Below are 13,157 nucleotides of genomic sequence, written 5' to 3' on the forward strand. Positions count from 1 at the left end.
GGTGATTTAATTTTGCAAATAATCATTATCGCAACTCATCAGGCGTGAATATTCGAATGATATAAATACGAGTGCTTTTAGGCTAAAGAGTTTAGTTTGTTTCGAAATTTTACAGGAGAAAATGGAACTTTTTGGAATATGTTTAATACTAGCCACTACAGTTTCTGTCCAGGGATACAGGAGTAAGTCAGTGAAACAGGACAAGGGAATAACTCTACAAAATACCCCACTTCCCCACTACCGATACAGAATTTGGTCTTAATTGTGAGGATATAGAGTGTATATCGGGTCAAAAGTGCATTGTATCCAGAGTTCCCTGCGCAAATCCAGATCAGCATGAAGGAGAGCAATGTGGAACCTATCCGGAGTGCCAAACAGGTTCGTATGAGATGGTTTTCTCATCTGCATTCACACTGAAATCTGGCTCTTTTCACTGATCCGTTTCAGATCAGATGGCCAGCGATTTCACCATCGACACCACACAGACCACTGCCAACACCCAAAACGGCATTATCATATTACCAAGCACCACCACAAGTCGCAATCGCAATAATGGGGATAATGACTTCGAACTGCTGACCGATTTCAGTAACCCCGATACATTGGCCACGCATGCAGGGCAACGGCAGGCCAATGTTCTGGTCATTGTTCAAGATGGTTCCCAACAACCTCAACAGCCAAATCCTTGGCTGAATCGAGGCCAAAGTGCTCCCTGTACCGTCAGTGCCCTCTACCCATATTCCTGCAATTATCCCGGTTATCCGAATTCCGGAGCGGGATTACCCACTTATCCGCAGCAGCGATCGGCCAATGTGCCACAGTTAGTTCCTCCCACTCCGCCCTGCTACTATAACTGCTATCCCAGAGTGCGCTCCAGTCCATATGGCCAATATGGATACCCCCTGGCTAGATCAGCCACTCCCTCATCAACTAATAACTATCTAATCTACCTCACATTAGCTGGCTAAACGCCCAGAAGCTTTAGATATGTGCAAATAATAAATATAGGATTTACTATCACTTTTTTTTTTTGTTTTTTGCCTTTTTATATCTTCACCAGTTGTGCACCGCTTCCGGCGAACGCCACAAATGTCCTATCAGCCCATGGGGATGCCAGCTCCACTGCCACCTGGGTATCCACCACCTCGTCCGCCGTTTCCAATGCAGCAGCCGCGTCAGGCTGCACCACAATATGCGATTCCCCCGCAGTCCAGCCCACAGTACGCCATTCAATACCAGGCCAACAGGCAGTACGCCATGCAAGGAGAGCCCAACTGGGCCAATCCTGGGCTCTACTTCTCACCAGGGATGTCCTATCCAACGTATATGAACTATAATGGCCGTTCTGCTGGCGGGAACTCCCCTCCATCCTTTTACAATCCCTATCTGCCCAGTTATAGTACCTATAACTACAATATTAACTTACCCTTCTCGGGTGGATCTTCCTAGAATCCGAAATACTGTTTTAAAACCGATGTTATTTCACACACTATTTCACTGCCTTCACTGCCATTTGTTGTTACCACCGTTAATTGCTATTATTTTTGTCAGCTTCTCTGGGGGAAACGAAGAAGGATCTCGAAATACTCGTAGATTCTGATGCGACCCTCCCACAACTCCACAATCGATCGGCACGACAGCTTCCCATGCCAGGACCAATGCCAATGCCAGGATCCATGTCAATGCCAGGATCAATGCCGTATTATCCTGGTACTGTGCCCATGAATGCGCCAGTTCCGGGGCGTGCATATTATCCATCCTATATGGGTCAATCGTACATGGGACAACAAGCGATGCCTGGACCCATGCCAGCAGCTCCCATGCCCATGATGCCAATGATGCCCCAGGGAGGTGGAGCTATGGGTGGGACCAGCATCATTGTGGAGCCTTTGGTTATCCTGCCAATGGGCACGGGTGCAGGCTTAAATTCCAATCCATATTACGGAGCAAATGGCGCTTATCCCACCTATAATAATTACAATCCCTACAACACATACACTACGGCACGACCCAACTACGATTATAACAACTACAACAACAACAACAATAACTACCCGAATTACAATAACAACAGTGGAAATAATAACAATAACAACGATTACAACTCATACGGCTAACAAATAGTTTGAAAAGCTCAATGTAAATTACAATTAAATGTCCCCCAAAACTATCGATTTGAATTTTTAATGATACGTGAAGCGGTTAATACATACATTGTATTTTGATCGTAAGCCATAGGTCATTCAACAATAGATACTTTTTTCAGTATTGAGTAAGCAAATGTCAAAGATAATCGACTATACAACTGGAGAAATTGTAAGTGCCAAGTTGAGAATAAAATAATTCCGAGAGATATACATATGTATATATGACTTTTCATTTTGGTGTATAAAAAAAGAGGATCGACCTAGACCTGAATTCGTATACTTATATGCCTAAAGAAAGAACTCGGAAGCACTTTTACTCGAATAATACAAATAAACCCAAGAAAATGCCAATGGTATTATCTTTATTCTCGCTGAGATTTTAAACAAAGAAGCAAACAATTAGTCTGGTGTGTGAAAAGCGATGGCTTACCCAAGAGAAAGAGAGAGAGAGAAATGTGGAATTCAAGAGCACAATCTGAGAATATAAAAACAAATTATTCAAGAGCACAAACTGAGAATATAAAAACAACTGTTTACCAAACAAATTATTCAAGAGCACAAACTGAGAATATAAAAACACCTGTTCACCAAACAAATTATTCAGTCGGCGGTTAGATAGCACCAGATACTCACCAGTCGAGTTGCCAAGTTCCCATCAAAATGAAGCTTGAGTTCAGCGGTCTGATTTTGGTGATCGTGATTCTGAGAGAGATTCGGGCACGTGAGGCGGTTGCTCCCATTCCAGATGTGGGTCAGGTAATCAAAGATCTCGATGGACTGCACATTGATGGAGCAACGATTGAGCGAGGTAAGTGAACAGTCAAAAGTTAATAACAATACATTTATCCAAAGAGCAGTTGGAGCTTTGTCTGAGTAGTAGTAGTCTGTAGTAGTCACATTCGGAATAGAACAATGCATAAAAGGCTGCTAATTGTTTCTTCGGATAAGCAAATATAGAAACAGTAACAACTTTAGAAACTTATTTGCAAATAAATGCCACCTGTTTCAACAAACTAAAACAAATTAAAAACAAATAACACCAGAGGCCTAAAAACTACACGTTTTTTAGTAGTATTTAAATAAATATAATATAATAAATAAAATTTATTTAAATTAATATAAATATTATAATGCTATATATTTTATAAAAGTATATTATAAATGTTATATATATTTAAATATTATTTTACTTTATATTATAATTTGTATATATATTTAAATATTATTTTACTTTATATTATAATTTTTATATATATTTAAATATTATTTTACTTTATAAAAGTATATTATATTTTTTATATATAATATATTAAAATATTATTCAATATCATTATGCTGTTTAATTTTGATCTTAGTGCCTAAAAGTATGCCACGATTTTTAACCTTTCTTCCCATTCCAGGTGCTCCCTGCAGAGTGAGTGTGCAAAGGGATCTGCCTCGTTCCGACCAAGTGCAGCCGCTGTACCTGCGCCCCGGCACGGATCTCTACTGGCTGCCCAATGCCGATGGCCAGCTAGAGGTTCACCGCGGCGCCAGCATCGAGCTGCACTGCAGCCATCCTTTCGCGCCCGCGAATGGAGAGTCCTTCGATGCGAAGCTGCGCTCCATTCGGGTGAAGTGTGTGCAGGACACCACCTTCGAGTGGCTGGGGGCCAAAATCCAATTCAGCGACTTTGTCTGCAGTCAGTCCATACCCTACACCGTGGAGCGATTGGACAGGAGTTGTGGCAACGACACTACGAGTTCATCCACCGCGTACTTGTATCGCGTGGGCTATGACACCGGAGATGGCAGATTTGTGGTCACCATGGAGCTGTGCCACGACCCCAATCGCCTGCGCACCCACTACGCCCACCATCAACTGACACCGGCGAGTGTGCACTTTCAGAAAAATGTGAAACGCCTGAAGTTCAGCACCGCCGGCCATTTCACGGGCTTTGACATGGCCAGAATTTATTCGTACAAAAGCCAGGAGAAACTGATGGTGCCCGGCCTCATTGACGTGAAGAGTGGTCTGTTCCTGGCCCGCGGACATCTGACGGCCAAAGCGGATCTAATCTATGCCAGCCAGCAGAGGAGCAGCTTCAACTACATGAACGTGGCGCCTCAGTGGCAGAGCTTCAATGGTGGCCAGTGGGCCGTCCTGGAGGACTCCACCCGACGATATGTGGCCCGTTCGGGCATCGTGGCCAGTGTGTATACGGGCATCTATGGCGAAATGAAGTTGGCTGGCAGCAAAGTCCTCCACCTGACCACCAATGCCAATAACACTGGTGTGGTGGCCGTGCCCCAGCTCTTCTATCGCGTCCTCATCGATGTGGGTCATCCGAGCCGCGGAATCGCTTTGCTGGGTGTCAACAACCCACATGCCACTCTGGCCCAGATCCACGACTCCTATATCATCTGCGATCCCGTGGAGGACCAGGTGCACTGGCTAAGCTGGCTGAACAAAAGCAACGCCAAGGGTAACCTGAAGAAGGGCTATCTGTATGCCTGTTCGGTGGCGGATTTGGCCCGGGCTGTCGCACATTTGCCACGCCCCCTTCTCGAGGTGCATGAGCTGCTCACTTAGATGTGGGCGGTGGCGGTGGCGGTTCGATTACCCATACGTTTACGTGAGTGCAATAAAGACTGAGTGGGTTGTGCGACACAACTGCAGTTTGGTATTAATAAAAATCAATTCATATTACTGAGGTTTTTTTAAGATTTATGATTTAGTGTGCAACAAATGTGCAAGCTCTTGAAATACAATATTTGCAAAACGCATTTGTGCATAAATAGATACAAAACAGTTGCGGTATAAGTTTGCAACTACTTCTTTGAAAATTATAAATTATAAATATAAAATATGGCACTGTTTCCTGTTAATTTCTTAAACGCCATGAGTCTTCAATTTAGCTCGGGCAATTTAAATAAATCTTTAAGAAAACGTCTTCAGGTTTTGTTAGCCTAACAAGCTAATTTCCACGAAGGAGTCGTTCTTGCCCATTCCTTTAGCAGCCATCTGTGCCAGTTTCGTGTGTGTGTGTGTTCAGATTATTAACGCTCGTGTGGGCTTCACGCCATCAAAATCAAATGGGACATCGTGTGTGGTCATGTCGGAGGCGGGGCCACGCCCACGCCATACCCTCGTTATGCGATTGCCTTGTTGGCGAGGGCTCAAAATCGCTGGAAGAAATGGGGATATCAAATACGGCTCGGCTGCATTACCTTCATGCCGTTCACAAAACACAATTTGTTCCACAACATTGATTTAATCCTTTTTCTTCTGGGCCACGCACACACGCACACACACACGGGCATACAAACAACAAAACGCACATAAAATGGCTGTCGTGAAGAATTTTCTTAAATTTTCCGCTGGCTTTTTCATGGCATTTCCCGTCGTGAAGCGGTGTCCTTGGCATTATCATGAATATTTCGCCCCCTCCATTCAGTGCTTTCGATACATTTCCATTTGCTGATTTGAAGCGCACTTTCCACTTCTCCACTCGCCAGCTCCTCACCGCTTTTCCGATTTTCCGTTTTTCCGATTTTCCGTTTTCCGCTCGCTTAGCTCGGTGTGTTCGGGTTCGGAAAGGGGCAAGCCGAAATTATGTTTTTATGCTAGCTTGTGCGGTAAGCAATATTTGCTCAAGTATCCCTCACAGACTGTTGGACAGTAATCATCAAATGGGGCACACGGAGTTTGGAAGTTTCTGCTTGGGGTTTCAAGAAAACGAAAGCGGAAGAATTAATGAGAAATGCTTGAGGGTCTAAAAAAACATACATATTAGATTAGCTTTGTTAGATTTAATATAAAATCTAATATAGATAGTTCAGCACAAAAGGAAATGATATAAAAAGTCTAATATAATTAAAACAAATTCTAGAACAAGCTCCTCTGACATAAATTAAAATGAGTTTGTAAAAACTCATACTACAAAAGTTTTCATAATCTGTGGAACGAAAATAAATTGAAATCTCAACGAAATACGTAAAAAAAGTAACCAATTAAAAACTGATTTCTATGCAAATGAATTCTCCCTACCAGAAACAATCAAACTTTCAACTTGCCTCACATTCCCTGGAAATTAAATGCTTTTTTTCTGTTTTTCTAGCTGCAAAGCACTTGTAGCAATCGTTTACCGCTTAAGGACATGAAATGGTGTACATGGAGTGCAGTACAAGGTCCGAAGTCCAGACGACTTTCCTCAGTGGCCATAACATTTGCCTTAAAATTGTTTACAAGCACGAGGAATACAACAAATTGCTCGGCTGTTGTTTGTCTTGTTTCTTTCGCCGACTTGATGAAAGTTTATCTGTACCATCGAAATTGTGAGGTCAGTGGCCAAAAGGAGCAGCAGCAGGGATGCCAACGACCAAGCGAAAAAAGTCGAATAATTGAACGCACTTCGCGCAGATGTTGTCGGGATTCTTTTTTATGTCATTGCTGCTGCCAGAAGGATATGTTGTGTTCTGTGGCGGCCAGCGGAAATTATAATTTATATTTGGGTTTTCGCTCGGCCTCTGTGTGTGTATTTTAATATTGCCACCTCTTGGTTGGAGGCCAGTTCCAGTGGCCTTCTTTTTTATTTTGATTAAAATGCATATTAAATATTTGGCAAGCAAGCAGCAAGAGAAAAAAATCAAAAAACGTATTATAAAACCAACTGAAATGTATCAAATAAAATGATAAAAAAACAAACAGTGCGGAATACGTAAAAAATATAATATAAATAATTTCCTGCTACCGCCTGAATTTATTTCCCGCTGTGGCTCCTGCTTCCTTCCGTCCTGCCGATAAACTATATACATACACACCCCATATACACCCCTATATACATAAAACATACATATAGATTGAGCTACGACCTGACCCGAACTTACAGCAAATCCTTCGCCACGCATGCAGGGCCATATGAAAATAAACAAACAATGGGAATGTTCCCCTGCCTTTCGGGTTTATTTACATGTTCGTGAGGGCCAATGGGATTGGGAATGGGAACACAGGACCTACAGGACCTTCAGGACCTACAGGACCTACAGGAAGCTGTAAGCGATTTGATTTATATTGAAAATTGAAGATCCTGCGGTCGCCCTTGTTTGGAATCTGTGTTTCTTTAATCGAAATTGCTATGTTTATGTCAGATTAATTCAAAAGTAAATAAATGCCATTCAATTTAGCTGATTTATTGCATCTAATAAGAAATAAAGATTCTTGCATTATTTAAACTCCATCCTTAAAATTGGATTTGTATATCCTCAATTTGAGCAACAATTTCGTTGACTTTGACCAGTTTCCATTTTGGCCTGGCATAAAAAGCGAAACAACAAGCTGAAGTGAATAAACTACGTGCACACAATGCAAATGAAATAAGAGGAAAATATGAAAATTGGAGAATGCAAGGAACGCAAGGAATGTAGAATGAAAAGCGCAGCGTGGAGGAGGAAATTTCGTTTCATTTTACTGGAAATTACAGCGGAGAATGTTCGGAGCAAGACAAGACAACGTTGACATCCAATATCCTTATTGTTGGCCAGCGGAATTTATGGCTAACAAAGTCGTTAAGTAGGCCAAAGTGTGTGGCTTGCCGTGGATGGGATCCTTTGCTCCTTCGCTCGGCGACTGCAACTGCAAGTGAGTGGAAAATGGCCAAGTCAGGGTCCTTCGTAACAAGTCATCATCCGCAACTTGAAGCTAATGAGGTCATCAACGTCCCCATCCCCCTCCATCCTCCAACCAAAAGCCAAATCCCAGCCGTATCTACCAACACCGTTGCGGTTGCGAAATTGAATTTTGAGTACTGCTGAAGTGCGGCCAGGCAGTCCCTCCTGATTGAGGTGTTTGATTAATGGGACTGGGCCCTGTCCTTCCCATAATCCGAATCCGAATCCGAAACTTGTTAGCTGCTCGCATTATGTACCACCACTAACTGGCCAAGCCGAGATCTAATTTCCATTCCGATTACAAGACCAGAACTTCAGTCACAGTTGCGCCAAATTGGAGCAGTACCTTTGGCCCTTCCTATTGAATCTAATTCGAGGTGACACACTTTGTGGGAAGAAGTTTTGTATATTTATATTTGTATCTCTTCTTAAGTTTGAGGCATTTTTCTTTAAATGCTGTTCTTCAGAAGCAATATTATCTTGTTATTAGGAACTGGCCAAAATAAATAATAGTTTTAAAGTTAAAGATAGTTCCTATCCACATCCACACAAGCTCATTTTTAGTTGAGGAATTCAATATTACATGTTCATATTTTGAATTTTATGTGCCATACAGGACCTACGATGTTTGAAGGCTCTGAGCTCCCTGCTCCTAATCTTCTATTATTCCACTGTTTATGACTTGACTTTAAAGGTTGGTCCACTCGACCGAAAGACGCCAGAGGATCAGGAAGTGGCGCCGGAACCGGAAGGGGATGGCCAAATAAATTGGTTTCTGACATAAAGGCATAAAACCATTAGATGCCAGCCCACACACAGAGAGGGGGTGCCCCCAGTCAGGCTCACAGCCTCAATTTGAATGTGTGCGAATATTTATGCACACATACCTCCATCCAAGAACATTTCATAACCCTAACCGTAAAAAGCAACGACAATTTCGTCCTTATTTTGCTGTCGTCGCCAGGTGAGTTCAAAGGGGGTGCCATTGTCCTCGGAAGTGTGAAGTCACATGAAAGTTTATGCGTTTGCTTAAAGTGTGATGCTAATTACGCCAAGGCAACTGAATAAAAGCAAAACACTCTCCAAACTTGTGCATTTTTCAAGACCTTATTTGTTTAGTTGCTAGCTAAAAGCTTTGTTTTATACATATTTACTTATATGTGCTCTGCAAATGGGCAAAAGACCAATGTGCAGGTAAGGTAGAGAGTCCTCTAGAAAACGGTGCAAAACCCTGGCTGTTAAAATATTTAACAAGCCGCAGAACAACAAATGCCAAATGGGTTAACACTCAGTGCTGCTTCCCTGTTCGAGGAGCATTCGCTGCTGCGCTTTTTATCATCTTTCTGGCCCGCCCAAAAGGCCCGCCGTCTTGGCCACAATTGGCATGTTGGTGTGCGGTTGCGGGATGCAGTCTACATGCTGCAGCCATGTGGGCCACAAAAATGCGGTAAAAAGATTACCAAAAGCGTGCAAGACGTCGAAACGAGCAACGAAACGAGAGGTAACAAGCGCTTTTGGCTTCGAAACGACTTTGCCATGCAAACCAAATTGTTATCATTCAGTTTCATTGCTGTGCTGCGCTCCTTCCTGCCAGTGGATAAGTTTAAGGCTTGTGGGCTCTAGGTAATCTGCATTTGAATCAGAGAAATGACGAAGCTCCTCAACTTCACAAGAGGGTATATATTAAATTTTGTGATAGCTGAAGAGTAAGCCTCAAGTAAACCTAGAATTGGACTTGGAGAAATGCAAGCATATAATTTGAATGAGTATTTCGTAAAGAAAGTTTTATTTCTTCCGTAATGAAGGTTTATCTATTTACAATCTCGAAAATACAATTCTTGGAGTGTACATTTTAATTGATTAAATCTCATGAATTATTAAAGCTGTTTGCACAATCCAGTTAATAACGGGAAATTAATCAAATATATATGTAATTGATTTGTTTGTTGCTGGCAATCGGATTAACCCAAAAATGTGCGCCAATAAAATGCCATTCATCTGATAATTCAGTGGGCACAGAGAGGAATTTTAAAGCCAGCCCAAAATGATTTACACTTTGCAGTTCAATGAACTGCGCACATTTTGATTGGTGGAAGGGGGGCATTTGGGCTTTTCGGTTTCCGCAGTGACAAAATAGGAAAAGCATTTGCCCGAGACACTTGAAGTGTAAACTTTATGGCCTCAAGGCGTTCGTACAAGTGCAATCAATGATAAATCTCCACGCAACAATGCGAATGGGGGTTTACACTAGGCCAAGCCACATATAAGCAAACAATATATAAATCTATATGGGTGCTGCGCCCTCCAATTTGATCGCTTTCGTTACTGGAAATCAATTGAATTGAAGGGCTCACAAAGGAGAAGCGGAATGGATACGTTTGTCGGCGCAATCGTGAGGCACGGATATAGGAAGTGAAAGCTCCGGTTTGTTGGGCCCAACAAACACCCTACAATGTCGGTCATTAGAGCACTTTAAGGACCACGCATTGTATATATACAGCGAATACAATGTCTGGGACATCAACATTCACCATTCACTTCCTCACTCTGCCAGATTATCGCCTGGCTGACAAATTGCCGGCCAGACAAGGACTTCTGATAGCGTTAAATCCCCTCTGGAGCAGACTTTAATTCTCAATGAAGTCCTTGTAAAATACAAAAAAAAATCCAGAGTTCTGAGTTCTGAATACTGAGTCCTGAAAGCCCAGAAACATAAAGGCGAAAATGTATTTCAATCTATTTGGCACAGTCTATAGGTGGCGACTGCTGGCCAGCAAAGATTTATGGCCCGCTCTCGTTAAATGCTCTGTCAGGAGACAGCAAACAAAAAGGGTTTAACTGATGGCAGGGATATGGATATTTCACTGAAAACGGCGAAAGCAACAGTTGAATTATTCACGCGAATTCGAGATGGCTATTTAAAGGCTAGCAATTTGAGATGTGTACATTGATTCTCATTTTAAACATGGAAATCTAAGTTTGCATTGAGATAACTCTGAGTAGGTCCTAGGTAGTTAGGTCTTAGTATGATACAAATGTTCTGATTTTAAAACTAATTGTTATAGTAAGGACTTAACGGGATGGTACTTATGCATTCGAAGTATTAAGATCACCTGCTTACAATTGTTGGTGAATGTTTTCCAGAGAAAAAAGTAATTTAAGAAATACGGCTTTCAAGTGAAACGGAGTTCGTATCATAACCATATGTGAATAAATAAATAATATTTAAATAAGCTCTCCAACTTCTAAATACTTGTTATAAATTGAAAAAACTTAGCGGATCCCGGTGGACTTCAAAATAATCCACATTAGCCAGCAGCTCTTTGGGTCAAGTGTTGCCATTTTCCGAACACGAAATCTCACGAATAATGTGTATGTGACTGGCGTATAAATTCGTATTACGGCAACAGAAAGTACGAATTCAGGCAGAACCACGCCCATTCCCGCCTGAGGGGGGGGCGGAAGTATAACGAGCTGTAGTCCCTCCCCTTCTCCACTCCCCACTTCCCTCTCCCCGAGAATGAGACTCTAATGTGACATTTATAAGTGCCGGGCGACGAATGGGCGACGTTGCATGTGCCACGCTGACGAGCTACGAGAATTACAAAGTGCATTTTTCATCATTCTCCCAGAAGGGCGAACAACTTGCACAACTATTTTTGAGATACTCATATCATATTCTTGCTTTGGCACTTGAGTATGCGAAATTTGCGACATACTTTTAAAGTTCTTTGAGCGGCAAAGTGTTCTAGATCTTGAGAAAATTAGGCTCAGCCCAAGGAATAGTGTGCATATGTATAATCTTGCATCACGCCAGATTACAACTTATAACGAAATTCAAAATTAAAACTTAAAACGTTGTAAAACTAGTTAGTTGCAGTCTAAGTAAGTGTAACAAAGGCACATGGGAATGCAGTGTAATAAATCTGCAACTTTTTGATCTATTTTTCAACTACTAACACAACTGGTTCAGATTTTCTCAGGCTTATAGCATCTTTTAGCGACTTTGCATTGACATTGCCCCCTGCAATGCGAAGGAGTTTCAGATCTTTGCATTTTGCAATGATTGGCAGAAGATTATTGGAAACATCCGTTGGGCAGAACATCGAGAGGCAGAGCTCCTCCAGATTGGCCAGACAACCCAGCATCTCCACACAGTCAGTCGTTGAGCAGAAGCCCTTGAAGTGCCTTAAGCTCTGGATGCGGACCAACTGGCATGTCTCCTGCAGAGTAAGACTGCCTCCGTCGATGGACAGATGTGTCAACTGCGATTTGGCAGCCAGTGCTGATAGTAGTGGCTCAAAGGAGCCGCTTCTGCGTATCCCAAAGTACGATAGTTCCCGGAGCTTCGGCAGCCCAGCCAGTTGCAAATACTCTGAAGAATTCGCGGGCATGCCGAACCTGAGCACCTCCAAGTTCTTGCAGTGCGGCACTATGTAGCTCCAATTCTTCTGAATGCAGGCATAGCCGAGATGCAGACTGCGAAGATTGCCACTGGACTTGCAACATTTCAGCAGAGTAAAGAGTGAGATTTTGGGGACGAGAAGCTGCAGGTGTTCGAGATGGCAAAGTTGGCCTAGACGGTCCAAGCTGCAGTCTATATGCATAATTAAAAAATAAGTGTTTTCCGAATTCGACTCATTTGAAAGTAATATTTATTCTTACCGTCTCTAGCACGAATTTCCAATCTTTTGAGCTTCGGCAAATGTCTGACGGCAGTCAATATTTGATCGAAGGGCTTTTCAATGGGTGTAATTAGCATCGATTCCTGCTTGACTACCAAATGCTCTAGCCTTCTCATGCCGGCCAAAGTCTGGCATAGAATTTGAAAACAGTTTTCTGGAGTTACACATCCATAGGTTCTATAACACCGGGCCGTATCAAAGTGATCCAGATCAATGGTCAAGGACTCGACCGTCTCGCGACAAATACAAAATTGTATCAGCTCAAGTCTGGAACTGTCCTTATCGAGGGTATACACACGGAATTTAGCAGCACATTGATTTATAAATAGCTGACGAAATCTGTGGCATACTAGGGCGAAAATAATGCGATCTTCAGTGGGCAAAAAGGCAAGTATATGGTACAGAGAGTCGTCATAGAGCTCTTCTATATTTGCGAGACCCATTTCGAAAAGAATCGAAACACAACTGAAATAAAAATTCCCATTCTAATCAATCCCAACCCCAACCCACGTCGCAACTGTATATTATGAGTAATATTGTCATTTTCCCTCAGATTAGATACGTTCTAGTCCGCAATTGGCCAGACAACCAATTTTGCCGGGTATATTTACAACTGACCTATGACAATCATTCTTTGTTTAGGAAAAATAAAGCTTCATCAGCTGATGCGAAAGTA

The 13,157-nt window shown here is 42.3% G+C and overlaps 4 protein-coding genes across 5 annotated transcripts; 3 read left to right on the forward strand and 1 right to left on the reverse strand.

Annotated features, from left to right (window-relative positions):
- Positions 1-94: 94 nt before the first annotated feature.
- LOC122617820 lies at positions 95-1,449 on the forward strand. Of its 2 annotated transcripts, none has more exons than XM_043793810.1 (3): positions 95-182; positions 250-378; positions 448-968. In XM_043793810.1, the coding sequence occupies exons 1-3, from the start codon at positions 122-124 to the stop codon at positions 966-968; spliced, it is 711 nt and encodes a 236-aa protein (XP_043649745.1). In that variant the 5' UTR covers positions 95-121. The 2 variants fall into 2 exon arrangements, with proteins under 2 accessions (XP_043649745.1, XP_043649744.1); XM_043793809.1 differs by lacking the exon at positions 448-968 and adding an exon at positions 1,061-1,449 and having other exon boundaries at positions 122-182.
- Positions 1,450-1,658: 209 nt separating this feature from the next.
- Positions 1,659-2,117, forward strand: LOC122616638 (putative uncharacterized protein DDB_G0277255). The gene has a single exon (XM_043792170.1). The coding sequence runs from the start codon at positions 1,659-1,661 to the stop codon at positions 2,115-2,117; it is 459 nt and encodes a 152-aa protein (XP_043648105.1).
- Positions 2,118-2,757: 640 nt separating this feature from the next.
- LOC122616821 lies at positions 2,758-4,945 on the forward strand. Its single transcript, XM_043792391.1, has 2 exons — positions 2,758-2,955; positions 3,548-4,945. Exons 1-2 carry the CDS (start codon positions 2,808-2,810, stop codon positions 4,717-4,719), a joined length of 1,320 nt encoding a protein of 439 aa, XP_043648326.1. The 5' UTR covers positions 2,758-2,807; the 3' UTR covers positions 4,720-4,945.
- Positions 4,946-11,737: 6,792 nt separating this feature from the next.
- LOC122616644 lies at positions 11,738-12,924 on the reverse strand. Its single transcript, XM_043792177.1, has 2 exons — positions 12,462-12,924; positions 11,738-12,393 (listed from the first exon to the last, which is right to left on the reverse strand). The coding sequence occupies exons 1-2, from the start codon at positions 12,922-12,924 to the stop codon at positions 11,738-11,740; spliced, it is 1,119 nt and encodes a 372-aa protein (XP_043648112.1).
- Between the last annotated feature and the right edge of the window lie 233 nt (positions 12,925-13,157).

This window comes from Drosophila teissieri, chromosome 3L (genome assembly GCF_016746235.2).
Source record: "Drosophila teissieri strain GT53w chromosome 3L, Prin_Dtei_1.1, whole genome shotgun sequence".
NCBI lineage: Eukaryota > Metazoa > Arthropoda > Insecta > Diptera > Drosophilidae > Drosophila > Drosophila teissieri.

Coding starts and splice junctions, on each gene's coding strand:
- LOC122617820 (XM_043793810.1), top strand. CDS start 122: ATGGAACTTTTTGGAATATGTTTAATACTAGCCACTACAGTTTCTGTC. Junction 183..249: donor TTCTGTCCAGGGATACAGGA/GTAAGTCAGTGA, acceptor CTACCGATACAG/AATTTGGTCTTAATTGTGAG. Junction 379..447: donor CTATCCGGAGTGCCAAACAG/GTTCGTATGAGA, acceptor GATCCGTTTCAG/ATCAGATGGCCAGCGATTTC.
- LOC122616644 (XM_043792177.1), bottom strand. CDS start 12,924: ATGGGTCTCGCAAATATAGAAGAGCTCTATGACGACTCTCTGTACCAT. Junction 12,394..12,461: donor GGAAATTCGTGCTAGAGACG/GTAAGAATAAAT, acceptor TTATGCATATAG/ACTGCAGCTTGGACCGTCTA.
- LOC122616638 (XM_043792170.1), top strand. CDS start 1,659: ATGCCAATGCCAGGATCCATGTCAATGCCAGGATCAATGCCGTATTAT.
- LOC122616821 (XM_043792391.1), top strand. CDS start 2,808: ATGAAGCTTGAGTTCAGCGGTCTGATTTTGGTGATCGTGATTCTGAGA. Junction 2,956..3,547: donor TGGAGCAACGATTGAGCGAG/GTAAGTGAACAG, acceptor TTCCCATTCCAG/GTGCTCCCTGCAGAGTGAGT.